At 41.8% G+C, this 15,805-nt stretch overlaps 2 protein-coding genes across 2 annotated transcripts; one reads left to right on the forward strand and one right to left on the reverse strand.

Annotated features, from left to right (window-relative positions):
• Positions 1-3,813: 3,813 nt before the first annotated feature.
• LOC148046356 (olfactory receptor 10AG1-like) lies at positions 3,814-7,388 on the reverse strand. Its single transcript, XM_087712003.1, is given in 3 exon segments — positions 3,814-4,140; positions 4,142-4,244; positions 6,877-7,388. Coding segments are annotated over 3 exon segments (942 nt in total).
• Positions 7,389-13,292: 5,904 nt separating this feature from the next.
• LOC148046357 (olfactory receptor 10A2-like) lies at positions 13,293-14,257 on the forward strand. The gene has a single exon (XM_087714687.1). It carries the CDS (start codon positions 13,301-13,303, stop codon positions 14,255-14,257), a length of 957 nt encoding a protein of 318 aa, XP_087570813.1. The 5' UTR covers positions 13,293-13,300.
• The last annotated feature ends 1,548 nt before the right edge of the window (positions 14,258-15,805 follow it).

Genomic DNA, 15,805 nt, shown 5'->3' on the forward strand with positions numbered 1-15,805 from the left:
TATTATGAATAACTTTATATGCTTTATACTTTCCCCTTACTATCCAATAGTCTGCAGTGATATTAGCAAGTTATGAATAAATTACCAACTGATGTAGATTAGCAATTGGGACACATAAAGAAACAAACAAAGTGGGGAGAGGAGGGAGGGGAGGAAGGAAGGAAGGGAGGGAGAGAGAGAGAGACAGAGAAAGAAACAGAGAGACAAAAAAGGAAAGAGGAGAAAAAGAAAGGGGAGGGGAGGGAGGAAGGATAAAAAAGTGGCCGAAAAAAGAAAGGGAGGGAAAAAGAGGAAAAGAAGAAAGAAGGAAGGAAGGAAGGAAAGAAAAAGAGAAAGAAAAAAGGAAGAAAGAAAAGAGGAGAGAAGAGAAGGAATAGAGGCCAAAAAAGCAAACTAGGAAAAGTAGGGAAAAAAACTTTCGCTGGAAAACACTATTTTTCCATCTGCGCAAAACTTTCCTAAAGGTTAATTTTCCGGAGGTTAATTTTCCAAGGTTAATTTTCCGGATTTTGAGTTTCTGGTCTTGGCAGACCAAGAAGCCTCTATTTTCCTTTTCTTTTCAAGCAATAAAATCAAATAAAATCTGCGGAGCACCAGCTCGACTCCCCCTTCCTGTGAAAAAACCTTGAACCCCAATGCTCCAAACGCAGAGGCTGGATTCAGATAACATGTGAAAACCCAGCCTGGGTTTCCACTTGCTTGCGTGGCGAGCACCTCCCACACACCTGCATCTCGGAAGCGGAGCCAACTGCGGGGAGCCCAGCCATGGGGGCTTAGCTGACAAACCACGACAGAAGCATACTCTGCATGTCCCGCTGCTGCTGCTGCTGCAACTGCTTCCCCCCTCAATAATTTTGATCCAGGAGGGAACGGCCTCCCTGTCAATCAGCCACACAAAGGTGGAGGGAGCCCAATCGTAACCCTAGGTGGCCATATTTCTGTTGGCCAAAGGCCCACCCTCCACTGGTTGTGTCCAGGTGCTAAACTATCCCGCCCAGCTGAAAAAAGCCTCCTAGCTGCCTGCAGACTAAAGTCCATCATGCTAAAGATCACTGCGTGGCAGTTGGAAACTGCTGTGCTGTGATTTGTTGCCACGTGCATGGCCGCGCACCCGCGCAGCTTAGAGGGAACATTGTTGGTGACTCCATCCAGCCACCTCATTCTCTGTCATTCCCTTCTTCTTTTGCCCTCAATCTTTCCCAGTATTAGGCTCTTCTCCAGTCAGTCCTTCCTTCTCCTTAGGTGGCCAAAGTTTCATCTTCAAGATCTGGCTTTCTAAAGAGCAGTCAGGGTTGGTCTCCTCTAGGGCTGACCGGTTTGATCGCCTTGCAGTCCAAGGGACTCACAGGAGTCTTTTCCAGCACCAGAGTTCAAAGGCCTCAGTTCTTTGGCACTCAGCCTTTCTTATGGCCCAACTTTCACAGTCATACATTGCAACTGGGAAAACTATAGTTAACACTAACTGCAAGCAAATACTGCACACAAGGAGTATAAATACATTTTTTCTTTTTTGACAAGATTAATTGCCTTTTTATCTCTTTCATTTCTGAGCCGAGTTTGAATCCCCAAAATATTTCTTATACATTTTAAACCTTGTGTCTATCACATTATAGGGTTTGTTGGTCTGGACATTCCCCCCCGCCCACTCATAAATAAATACCCGGGCAATGATGGGTTATCAGCTAGTATAATATAAAAAACTCCTTATGAGGATCTACAGCCCCTAGGATTGGGGGAAGTGGTGCTAGGGATTCAAACCATTTGTTTATTGGTTTTGTATGCCGCTCACTTCCGAAGGACTCGGGGTGGCTTACAATAAAAAGGGAAGGGGGATAAATAAGACAAACAACCATTTAAAATACAACAACATTCACAATTAAAGTGGAGCTGTATACTTCAGCAGCCCCAGGTTTGTCGCAACAGCCAGGACTTAGTAGCTTTACGGAAAGCCGGGAGGGTGGTAAGGGTCCGGATCTCAATGGGGAGGTCGTTCCAGAGAGCCGGAGCTGCAACAGAGAAGGCCCTCTCCTGGAGGGGTCGCCAGCCAGCATTGGCTGGCGGATGGAATCCGGAGAAGGCCAAGTCTGTGTGAACGAATTGGTCTTTGCGAGGTAATTGGCAGGAGTCAGTCTCTCAGGTAACCAGGTCCAATGCCATGCAGGGCTTTAAAAGTAATGACTAGCACCTTGAAGCGTGTCCGGAGACCAATGGGCAGCCAGTGCAGCTCGCGGAGGATAGGTGTAACGTGGGTGTACCTAGGTGCACCCACAATCGCTCGCGCGGCTGCATTCTGGACTAACTGAAGTCTTCGAACACACTTCAAGGGCAGCCCCATGTAGAGCGCGTTATAGTAATCCAGTCTTGAGGTGACGAGGGCATGAGTGACTATCCAAAGGGCCTCCCGGTCCAGGTAGGGTCGCAATTGGTGCACAAGGCGAACCTGGGCAAAGGTCCCCCTGGTCACAGCCGACAAGTGATGTTCTAACGTCAGCTGTGGATCCAGAAGGACTCCCAAATTGCGAACCCTCTCTGAGGGGCATATGATTTCACCCCCCCAGCTAAGGGATGGAATATCTGGACCATTTTTGGGAGGGAGCATCAATAGCCACTCGGTCTTGTCGGGATTGAGTGCAAGCTTGTTCGTTCCCATCCAGACCCTTACAGCCTCCAAGCACTGGCACATCACTTCTACTGCTTCACTGAGTTGGCACGAGGCAGACAGATACAGTTGCATGTCGTCCACATATTGGTGGTATTTAATCCTGTGCCATCATATGATCTCACCCAGGGGCTTCATGTCGATGTTAAATAGGAAGGGGGACAGGACCGAACTCTGTGGCACCCCATAGTTGAGGGGCCTATGGGTTGACCTCTGCCCTCCTACCAACACCGACTGCGTCCTGTCCGAGAGGTAGGAGGAGAACCACTGTAGGACGGTGCCTCCCACTCCCACCTCCCGTAACCGTTGCAGAAGGATACCATGGTCGATGGTATTGAAGGCCGCTGAGAGGTCAAGGAGCACTAGGATAGAGGAGTGACCTCTATCCCTGGCTCACCAGAGATCACCGATCAGTGCGACCAAAGCAGTTTCCGTGCTGTAACCAGGCCTGAAACCGGACTGAAAGGAATCCAGATATTCGGTTTCATCCAAGGACCGCCAAAGTTGAAAGGCCACCACTTTCTCAACAACCTTCCCTACAAAGGGGAGGTTGGAGACTGGACGATAGTTACTTAAAATTGCTGGGTCCGGAGAGGGCTTCTTCAGGAGGGGTCTCAGCACCGCATCCTTTAGGAGGAGCGGGAAGGATCCCTCCCGGAGAGAGGTGTTAACTATCCCCTGGATCCAGCCACATGTCACCTCCCTGCTGGTCGAGACCAGCCAGGAGGGGCACGGGTCCAGTATACAAGTGGAGGCACTCACCGCTCCCATGGCCTTGTCCACTTCCTCAGGAGCGACAAGTTGAACTGCTGACCTTCTGATCAACAATCTGAGCATCTTAGCCACTGAGCCACTGCATCGTTATAGTTTTACACTGACTGTACATAGCTTGAATTGTCCATCAGCCTTCCTACTAAGAAAGTGGACAGAGAACTTGTACTTGTATTCTATCAGAAAAATAAATAAAAATAAAATAAGTTTCTTTTGGGGGAGGGCTCTTTCCTTATTCAAATAAATATCTTCAGATATAAGTCATTTCAGATTTAATGGTAATGTCAGTCATTGACATTTTCTAGAGTTTATTCTATCCCTACATATGTATGGGTGGGAAGGTGATCTGTTGAAGAGATGAAACCAACTCATGCAATTGGTTATTACCTAGAGAAGACCCAATCCCTTCCTGCAGATATCTTGAAAGCAGTTTTTATCTCTTTGTTCCTCAAGCTGTAAATGATGGGGTTCAAGCTTGGGGTCACTACTGTGTAGAGCAATGCAAAGAATCTCTTGCTATCCATGGAATACACTGAGTTGGGATGAATGTAGGCAGCAGTGATGGTGCCATAGTAAAGGAAGACAACAATGAGGTGAGAGGAACAGGTGGAAAATGCTTTCTGCCTGCTCTTGGCCCCTGGAATCATGAAAATAGTGGAGATGATGAGGATGTAAGAAAAGAGGATGAGCAAAATGGGCATCAGGAAAAAACACCACAGTTAGTATGGCAATGGCCACTTCGTTTTTGTAGGTATTGGTGGAAGCCAGCTTCAGGACAGGCATAAGATCACAGAGAAAATGGCTGACTCTATTCAACCTACAGAAGGGAAGGGTGAAAATAGATGTCACCCAAGACAACGAAATCAATGTTATTTGAAACTCAATTCTACCATGTAAATATCCATTAAGTAAAGAAATCTCGATACAGGCAGTCTAGAAGGACAATCTCATCCAAACAGGATTGGTTGTCTTTTTTCATCCAGATGGAAGCCTGAGAACACACGAGGATCATTAAAGAAAGAATCAAACAATACCTAACAAGAAAATGGGCTTGTCATCCTTTTTTAAAAAAATAAAAAAATAGTTTTTATTAAACATTATTAAGCATTGTCACAGCAGCGCAACACAACAGCCCCTGAAGCGACCATGGTCATGAGCAGCCACCTGGCAAACCTCCTTTGTAGCCCGGCACAGCACCATTCACTGACCTAGGGGTATCGCCAAGTCACGTGAGTGCCTGTTTGCTGCCACCTGGCTCCCATGGCTTGGCGCCTTCCAAATACCAGTGAATGACGTTCTGCACAGCTGGAGTGGGAGGTTGCATAAGCGGCTCTTCCACGTTCGCTCCCCCACCTCCCAATGCATGGCCCAGCTCTCATTATGGATCCAGGGCACCACCGCTGCCGCCATTCCAGCCTGGCTTTTTCCACAGCTTCCAACCTGAATCTTTTGGCACTGGCCGCTCTGGGTGTGCACTCTATGGTTGTATGCTCTGCATGCAGCTGGGATATTTTATTTGAATTCTACTACAGTAATGAACTTAGGTTGCCCTTCAGGACTCTCCATTTCTTTGAATAAATTTATTACACTTCTGGGTCATTTTGCTGTAAAGGATGCAATCTACCACTGGTATCCTCAGAAGTGTGTTGCAACCCGTAAATATGTGCACAACAGTCACATTGTGCTGAAAACATCAAACTGTAAAGTCATGGAATCAATCATAAATCAATCCATCACCCTCCACCTAGAGACAAACAACCTGCTTTCTAACAAGTGATTTGGATTCATAAAAAAACTGCCCTGTAATTTGCAACTCCTACATTGCAGAAGCATTTGGACCACATATTTTGACGAGGGAAAAGCTATAGATGCAATTTACATAGATGTCTGCAAAGCCTTTGATTCAGCGGTGCACAAGAAAGTACTGTTAAAACTATGTTCTTACGGCATTTCTGGATCCCTACACAAATGAATAGTTGCATTCTTATCAAACAGGCAACAAGTAGCCAAAACAGGGAGTGCACTATCAAATCTAGCACCAGTTATGAGTGATGTCCTCCAAGGCAACGTTCTAGGACCTACACTCTTTCTGCTTTACATCAACGACCTATGCGATCATATTAAAAGCAGCTGCATCCTCTTCGCTGATGACATAAAATTATTCAACACCGCTGACAATATATCAAACACCAAATACAAGTTGGACGGAAATGACCTCGTAGACGACCTCTACTCTGTCAAGGGCCTAGGAGTACTCATCTCAAATGATCTAAGCCCCAGTGCCTACTGTAATAGCTTTGCCAAAATGCATTAAGAGTTGTTAACCTAATTTTGCGAAGCTTTTTCTCCAGGAACATTGTATTGCTAATTAGGGCATATAAAACCTTTGCCAGACCAATTCTCGAATATAGCTTGTCTGCCTGGAATCCACACTAGGCATCAGACATTAATACGATTGAGCAGGTCCAGAGGTATTTCATGAGAAGAGTACTCCATTCCTCTACTCACAATAGAATACCTTATGCCACCAGACTTGAAATTTTGGTCTTGGACAATCTGGAACTACAGTTCAATCTAAGCATAGTACACAAAATTGTCTGCTACAACACCTTACCTGCCAATGACTTCTTCAGCTTCAACCTCAATAATACATGGGCAAACAATTGATACAAACAAAGTAAACCTCTGAAAAGTTTGTTGCAGAAAATATGACTTCAGTAACAGAGTGATCAATGCCTGGAATGCTCTATCTGGTTCGGTTGTTACATCCTCAAACCTTCATAGTTTCAACTTTAAACTGTCTAATGTGGACCTCATCCCATTCCTAAGAGATTCGTAAAGGGGTGTGTGTGTGTGCATAAGCGCACTTGCATGCCTAATGTCCCTGTCCTACTGTCTTCATCTTTTTGTCTTCATTTCTTTTGTTTATATCCAGGTTGATATTTATAGCTGCTATCTTGTACATATTTGGCAAACTAATAAATACAAATAAAAAGCTATGGATCTACTTGTATTACCCCATAAAGAGGATCTATTTCCTTGCTACAGTTTTCTTGAAAGCCACTTTCATCTCTTTATTCCTCAAGCTGTAAATGATGGGATTTAAACTTGGGGTCACCACTGTGTAGAGCAGGGCAAGGAATCGGCTACTGTCCATGGAATATTCTGAGTTGGGATGAATGTAGGTAACAATGCAGGTTCCATAGAAAATGCAGACCACGGTGAGATGTGAGGAACAAGTGGAAAATATTTTGCGCCTGTTTTTGGCCCCAGGCATCTTGAGAATCGTGGAGAGGATGAGGATGTAGGAAAAAAGGATGAGCAAAAGGGGTGTCAAGATAATTAAAGCAGTTAGTATGGCACTGGCCAGTTTATCCTTATAGGTGTCTGTGGAAGCCAATTTTAGAACATGCTTAATGTCACAGAAAAAATGGCTGATTCCGTTTGATCCACAGAAGGGAAGTGTGAAGATGGAAATAGATTGTCCCAAACTCACAAAAGCACCAATGGCCCATGACAGAGCAGCAAGCTTAGCGCATTTCCTGTATTTCATGATATACGGGTATTGCAAGGGTTTGCAAATGGCAACATAGCGGTCGTACGACATGACACAAAGAAGACAACATTCAGCGAGACCAAAGAGTATGAAGAAACACATTTGACACCCACAGCCCCAAAAGGATATAGTCTGATTGTCTGATAACAAATCCACTAGCATCTTTGGGGTGGTGGTGGAGGTGTAGCCAATTTCCAAAAAGGACAAGTTCCAGAGGAAGAAATACATTGGGGTGTGGAGGATAGGATTGAGGGTGATGAGGATCAAAATCAGGCTGTTGCCCATCAAAGTCATCAAGTAGAACATTAGAACCAGGCAAAAGAGAAGCCCTTGCATGGACTCAAAATCTGAGAAGCCTAGAAGGACAATCTCGTTCAAACAGGATTGGTTGTCTTTTTTCATCCAGATGGAAGCCTGAGAATACAAGAGGATTGTTAGATCGGCGGAAGAATCAGTCTGAGGTGTCTGAGGTAACCGTAAGTCAAACTCCTTTATTACAGGCAAGAATGAAGAACAGAGGTAGACCGGCACCCTTCCTCCGTCTGACAGCTTTTTATATGGAGCTGTCAGATGGATGGACCAATAGCCGCGCGTATGACAGCCCGGCAACTTGCAGACACGCCTGATTGGCTAAGGCGCGCCTGGCAGCTGCCGAGCTGTCATTCGTAAGTCCGAGGACTTACTTAGGCTGTAACAAGGATTATTAAAGAAAGAATCAAACAATACCTAAAAAGGAAAAAGCTTGTTATCCTCGAACTCAAGATCCTGTTTCCTTATATTGAAATTAGTGAAATAGATGAATAAAATTTTCAACAATGCTGCCCAACAGGAATAACCAACCCACCGAATGTGACCCTAGGGAAAGTAGTAAATATTAATCTTACTTCTGATTTTTTTTCTTATAGTTTTAGAAGGATGGAATATTTTGCCTTCTGGAAAAATGGAGATGTACTAATATCCACTGGAAATTCAAAGTCTCAAAACTCTCTGTGCCATACATGAGTCTTCATCTATCCTTTTTTCTGCAATATGTATTTCATACATGCAGACATTTTGCTTCAGCCAATAAAAAATGCTGTGAAGGAACCTTTAAAATCAGTTGACTCCTAGAGGATCAGAGGTTTTAGAGGTAGGAGGGAATTTTGTTCTCTAACAAGGCCTCCTGAGAGAAACCCAAGGATTCATCCTGGGAATTTGGTAAATGGATGGACCTAAAGAGAAGGATTCTGTAGAGAAGAGTTGGAAAACCCAGTGAAACCACTTAACCATGAAGCAGTTACTACCTGGAAGGAGATCTTGACATTTATGATGACCTTGTGTTGAATTGTCTTTCTTTAAATCTGTAAGGAATTAACATGTTGTTATTGTTGTTAGTAGCAAAGTCGTGTACCACCCATCGCAACCCCATGGACAACATTCCTCCAGGCCTTCCCATCCTCTTGTGTCCATTTAAGCTCACACCGACTGCTTCAGTGACTCCATCCAGCCACCTTGTTCTCTGTCATCCCCTTCTTCTTTTGCTCTCAATCTTTCTCAGTATTAGGCTCTTCTCCAGTCAGTCCTTCCTTCTCATTAGGTGGCCAAAGTATTCATCTTAAGGATCTGGCCTTCTAAAGAGCAGTCAGGGTTGATCTCCTTTAGGTCTGACCGGTTTGATCGCCTTGCAGTCCAAGGGACTTGCAGGAGTCTTCTCCAGCATCACAGTTCAAAGGCCTCACTTCTTTGGCCCTCAGCCTTCCTTATGGTCCAGCTTTCACAGCCATACATCGCAACTGGGAAAACTATAGTTAACACTAACTGCAAGCAAATACTCCACACAAGGAGTATAAATACATTTTTTTTCTTTTTTTGACAAGATTAATTACCTTTTTATCTCTTTTATTTCTGGGCTGAGTTTGAATCCCCAAAATATTTCTTATACATTTTAAACCTTGTCTCTATCACATTATTGGGTTTATTGGTCTGGACATTCCCCCCCGCCCCCTCATAAATAAATACCCAGGCAATGACGGGTTATCCACTAGTATAATATAAAATACTCCTTATGAGGATCTACTAGGATCCTGCCCCTAGGAATGAAGGAAGAACTAGGTTTTTAAAGGAACTTGGTCTTCAGAAAGACCAAGAAGGTCTTCAGAAAGAAGTTATTTCCCCTGGTCCAAGTTGTGCTCTGATATTTTTTTACTAAATCCTCAGGATAAGCCCTACCCAGGGCTTCTGTCATAAGATCTTGTTAGAGAAAAAGTCCTCCAGTGTCTCTGGAGTTTTGGATCCTCCAGGAGTCCATACGTCCTTCAGAGTCTTTGTGGTGAGTTTATATAAACAGCCTCCATAACATCACACATTTATTTTTCCAGAGGCAAGATTATATGCAGATTCTTCTATGGTAGAGGAATCTTCAGTGAATATTACAGAATTTGAGGCTTTGGTTAAGAAGTCGTCTCCCACCTCTCTAAAAATAACCAGAAAAAGATCGACAAAGTAAGATTCTGTTTCATAGTTTGGTTCCTCACATTATGCAACTCAGTGACGTGCGGTGAGGTTTATGGCTGGTGAGGCAGTTTTCTCCCCCGACATCCCACTGTCTAAAGCACTTTCTTTCTTTCGCCCGCCTGAGTTCTGACAGGTGGGCGAAAGAAAGTGCCAGCCCACCGCAGCTTTCTTTTGCTCGCCTCTATGTCGGACATAGTGGCAGGCAAAAGAAAGCCTAGCAGCGGGCTGGCACTTTCTTTCTTTTGCCCAGAGGCTGCAGCCCACCTGAGCTGCCCGTCTCTGTGCAAAAGAAAGAAAGCGGCAGCCCACCAGCAGTGGCAGGTAGAAGACCCGCCTCTGCTGGTGGGCTACCCCAGACACAGAGAAAGAAAGCTGGCGGGCTGCCCTCCCTGCCTCTCCCACCCCCTTTCCTCTCTTCACTCTCAAACAAACTCTCTCTCAAATTGAGAGAGAGTTTGTTTGAGTGAAGAAACAAACACACGCACACACACAAATTACTTACAATTACTTACAAATTGCATTAATTTTGAATTCCTCCCCCTCCCTCCGACCCACATATCTTTTCCAGCTGTTTCACAATCACAGAGGATTTCAACTCTGCTCTTGCCTGCCATCATGAAAATGTAAAAATGTAAAAGGAAAAAGGCAAGAGCTGCTGAGGTCAGCCTGGGCTAGCTGCTGCCAGAGTCCCCAATGGATGACTCTGTTTAACTGTTTAAAAAAGCCTCTAAAAATGCCCTCTAGAGAAGGAGGCAAGAGAGCCATGTGCCTCATCTACATAAGGAATTTTTCAGCTTTTAACCCTTGCTTAACTCTGCTCGAGTGATCATAAAGTCAGACTAAATGAGGCACGTGGTTCTCCCGCCTCCTCCTGTAGAGGGCACTTTTTTAGAGGCTTTTTAAAACAGTTAAGCACTAAGCAGAGTCATCCACTGTGACTCTGGCAGCAACTGCGTCAGCCTTTTTCCTTTTACATTTTCTTTTCTTTTCATGATGACAGTGGTGAGGCTCTGCCTCCCCTGCCTCCCCTGACTGCACGCCACTGATGCAACTTCATGAGAAGATATTTTTATTTTCAGAGGATGTTCAGTGGAATATTAAGAGAGTTTTATTGTCAGCTTTTCACTTATGCTTTAACCATTAAGTCTTTTAAGCCTATAAATTTTGATGCTCTGTCTTAATGGAAAAGGCCATTCAACACTTGTTTTGCTTTATTTTATTTAGTTTGTCAAACATGTAAAAGATAACAGGTATAAGTACAAACATAAATATGGACACAGTAAATGGGTATAAATAAATGGAGACAGTAGGATAGGGATGGTAGGTACACTGAAGGTTAAGCTTTGAATATGAAATTAAATTATTGGGACAATTTCCTTTTAAAAATCATTTCTATTTTATATTATAACATACAAATTCCATTTTAAGTTCAAAAATGTATTCTCTGGTGACATATTTTTTTAGGAAATAATAATCAAAATGCTTACAACAATATTCATTACATTGGTATTAATTCTAATATTAAAATAGAAATCATTATTATGTTATTTGCTTGTCCATTTTAACTAACCTCCCTGGAATTCTCTACCTGACTTTGTTGTTACATCCTTAAACCCCCATAGCTTCAACTTTAAACTGTCTACAGTGGACCTCACTCCAGTCCTAACAGGTCCATAAAAGGGGTGTGCATAAGCGCACCAGCTTGCCTATCGTCCCTGTCCTTTAGTTCCCAATTATTTGTACTCATTTCCTTTATTCATGTCCATGTTTATACTTATACCTGCTATCTTGTACATGTTTGACAAACAGACAAACAAACAAACAAACAAATAAAAAGTTGTCATCTAGTATTCTTTTACCAAATCCCCAGGATGAGTCCTTGTGCTTCTGTCATGAGACCTTATTAGACTGGAGAAAAAGATCTCCAGTCTTTCGGGAGATTTGAGTCTTCTAGGATCCAGTGGCTCCTTAACATCTTTGAGATGGGTTTATATAAATGACCTCCATAATATCAACCATTTGTTTTCCAGAGGAAAGAATATAGGAAGATTCTTCTATGGTATAGGAATCGTCAGATTGTTACATTGCCAGCAAATATTACACAATTTCAGGCTTTCGTTAAGAAGAAATATCCCATCTTTCTAAAAATAATCAGAAACGGTTTGACAAAGTAAGATCATATTTTATAAATTGGTTCTTCACTTTATGCAACTTTATGTAGTTTTCTTTTCAAAGGTTATTCAGTGAAACGTTAGGAGAGTTTTATTGTCAGCATTTCAGTGATGCTTTAACATTTAAGACTTTGGAGCCTGAAACACATAATGCCTAAAATTGTATGTTTTGTTGTTCTGCCTAGATGGAAAAGATAATTCGATATGTTAGAGTAATGGCTGATCATTGACGATATAATATGGAACAAGGTGCAGCTAAGGGGAAATTAATTTTCCTTTGATCTAAGCAACATTTTTTTCAATCTCCGATCCTTCCTTTATTCTTTTTCCCCCTTATGTTCTATCCTATCTGTTTCCCAGACACTTCCTGGACAAATATCTTCAGTTTTCTTTGCAAGATATTTTGCAACTTCATGAGAAGATATTTTTATTTTCAGAGTATGTTCAGTGGAATGTTAAGATAATTTTATTGTCGGCTTTTCACTTATGCTTTAACCATTAAGTCTTTCAAACATGTACATTTAGATGCTGTGTCTCAATGGAAAAGGCCATTCAACATGTAACAGGAATAGCTGATCATTTGTGGTATGTAAGGGAACCAAATTACATATAATGGGAAATTAAGCTTCCTTTGATTTAAGTAACTTTTCTCCAATCTCAAATCTTTCCCTTACCCATTTTTTCTTCCTCTCAATTCTGTCTTCTGTCTGATTCCCAGAGATTGTCTGGACAAATGGGTTTTTTTTTTGGCAAGGCTTTTTTTTTACAGAAGTGTCTTACATTTCTCTCTTTCCTATGACTGAGAGAAAAAGATTGGCCAATGGTCACTCAGCTGCCTTTGCGCCTTGGACTGGACTAGAATTCCCAGTCTTCCAGTTTTTAGTTTGATTCTTTAACCACTAATACTTTTCATTTCCTAACTGGTCTATGAATGCAAAGTTTCCGAAGTTGAAGGGATTTACTTCAAAGAAAATGTGTAAAAATGTCTGAAATTGTTATTGAGTTTTCATTATTTGTAAAATCCCTAAAAGAATAACAGACATTATTACATGAAAGGGCAACGGATTTAAAAAAATGCACACATATATACACATGTAAAGGAGTGTATTGAGAGTCCGAAGACTACAGAGTTCTGAGAAAAGATTTTAGAGTGGTTGTGTGATTCACTCAGCTAATATAATCACAAATAAACGAATCGGTCACTAAATTAAAATTTCAGCCTTTTTTTCTTATTTCCAAGGATTTAATCGACATTACTAACTCTGAGTAAATGCAAATGAAAAACATATAGTTTCAGAAAGCTACATAATTATTAATAATTCTTCAGAAGAATTGTTTAATTTGTTATTTAGAATAGAATAGAATACAACAACAGAATTGAAAGGGATCTTGAAGGCCTTCTAGTCCTGCTTAGGCAGGAAATCCTACATCACTTCATACAAATGGATCTCCAATGGCTTCTTAAAAATGTCCAGTGTTTGGGCATTCTTAACTTCTGGAGGCAAAGAGTTGCTTCTCTCCTTGATTAGTTTCCACCGGTTGCTTCTTTTCCTCCCGTCAGGTGCTTTGCAGAATAGGTTGAATTCCTCTTCTTTGTGGCAGCCCCTTAATGTTCCTTTTTTGTTTTCAGGCTTCCATCTGCATGATACCATGGAAAAAGACAACCAGTCCTGCTTGACTGAATTTCTCCTGCTCGGCTTTTCAGATTTCAAGTCTATGGAAGAACTTGTATTTTGTTTGGTTCTAATATTCTACCTCATGACTTTGATGGGCAACAGCCTGGTTTTGACCATCACCATTTCCAGTCCCACCCTTCACACCCCAATGTACTTCTTCCTGTGGAACTTGTCTTTCTTGGAAATTGGCTACGCCTCCACCATCAGCCCGAAGATGCTAGTAAATTTGCTTTCAGGGAACCAGACCATATCCTTTTGGGGCTGTGGATGTCAAATGTGCTTCTTTCTTCTCTTTATTGTCACTGAGTGTTTTCTTCTTTGTGCTATGGCATTTGACCGCTATGTTGCCATTTGCAAGCCCTTGCAATACCCATATATCATGAATGACAAGAACTGTGCTAACTTAGCTGCCATCTCATGGACCATTGCTGCTTTTGGGAGTTTGGCACAATCTATTTCAATCTTCACCCTTCCCTTCTGTGGGTCAAACAGAATCAGCCATTTCTTCTGTGATATCACGCCTGTTTTCAGATTGACTTCCATCGATACTTACAAAAATGAAGTGGCCAATGCCATACTAACTGTGGTCTTGGTCTTGGTTCCCCTTTTGTTCATCCTCTTTACCTACATCCTCATCATCTCCTCTATTCTCAGAATGCCAGTGGCCACCAACAGGCACAAAGCATTTTCCACTTGTTCCTCACATCTCACTGTTGTTCTCCTGTATTATGGAACAATCATTGCTGCCTACATTCAGCCCGACTCGGCAAATTCTCAGGACAACAACAGATTTCTTGCCCTACTCTACACAGTAGTGACCCCAGGTTTGAACCCCATCATTTACAGCTTGAGGAACAAAGAGATAAAAGCTGCTTTCAAAACATCAATAGCAAGGAAATGGGTCTTTTTAGGTAGAAATCCAGGATCATAATCCAATAATAATTGATAAGATCCCATTATATCAATCAGTCTCATTTTTTTTTGAGAAGTCATAATTTTAGCTACACATTTATGTGCTAGATTGAACTCTAGAAAATGGCAGTGGCTGATTTTAGCCTTAATAGTAGAATGATTCAGATCTTGGGATAGATATTTTTAAACAAGGGATGAGTCCTGAATAGCAATAACCGTAGCATTCAGACATATACTGCTGCATAGTGCTTTACAGCATTCTCTAAAAAGTTTACAGTGTCAGCATATTAGCCTCAATCGTTTGCATCCTCATTTTATCTACAGATGGAACTTTGAGCCTGTTGAGATTGAACTCCTTGCAGTGGGCAGAGTTAACCTGCAATATTGCATTCTAACCACCGTGCCACCATGGCTCTTGAAAGGAAAGCTGAATTTATTGTTATGATTGAATGCAAGAAAAAGGATTGTCTGGTTATTTTCTTGGAACAATGTTGCCAAAATTAAGTAGAAACTGGTGCTGTAAGGATTCCCACAAGTGATATATGATTTAAACCAAATATTTTTATAAATCTCTTTTATTATTATTATTGCATCAACACAACATTCAGAAGGAAGTAGGTGTAAATAAAAGATAGAGATAAACATTATCATGAATGTGGCAATTTGTATTCAGTATGTAGATTTAAATATATTTGTAGATATACTGTACACATTCTTTCCCTTCCCCAACCCATTTATAGCTTCCTCCCAATTTAATTCCAAATTATTCGGCAAACCATCTCCAACATTCCCATTGATCTCTTCCGTATAATTATTCCCTCTAATTTCTAACATCCTGTGTGTGGAAGAAGAAATGTCTTGTCAGGTTTTCCTCAAATCATATGCAAATTAGTGCACTACAATACAAGAATTTGAGTAAATTGCAAATAGATATACAATAGCAACATATTATGATTTATGTATTTAATAAAATAATCATAGAAATAAATAAAATAAATCTTGTGCCTCATTCTCACCTTCTCTGAGCTATTTGTTTAGTAGGAGAATAACCGAGCAGAAAAGAAATAACCATATCATATCTGTTTTTAATTATAAGAATGTTGGGGTTAAATTTATTATAACTGCATGGCAACGAGTGGAGAAATAATATGATACTTAGTCTAAGTAAGCATCTTACCCAAATAAATGAATAGCTAACGTCAGGGACATGCAGTCTCCTCAGGAAAAGGAAAGATTTTAAAGATTTTTTAAAAAATAATTAAAGCCAAGGTAGTTGCTACCAGATTCCAAGTCACAGTGGCTTGGCGTCTGCTTAGTGTTAACTATAGGAGGAGGCAAGAGAACTTGGGGCCTCTTTTGCATAAGGAATTTTTCGCCTTTTAAAAGTTAAGCCGGGGTTAAAAAGCAAAAAAATTCGTATGCAAAGGAGGCACTGATTCTCCCACCTGCTGATCTGGGAGCAGTGAATCATGCCTTGTTGCAGTTGAGCACGCTTACGTTGGGCGGGTTATTTCGGAGGGCACGCTTCAGAGGAGAGAGGAGTGGGGGAGAAGGATGAGGCTCACTC

The sequence above is a fragment of the Thamnophis sirtalis genome, unplaced genomic scaffold (genome assembly GCF_051295495.1).
Source record: "Thamnophis sirtalis isolate CommonGarterSnake01/CBP01778 unplaced genomic scaffold, rThaSir2_p1.2 scaffold_4, whole genome shotgun sequence".
Taxonomy (NCBI): Eukaryota; Metazoa; Chordata; class Lepidosauria; order Squamata; family Natricidae; genus Thamnophis; species Thamnophis sirtalis.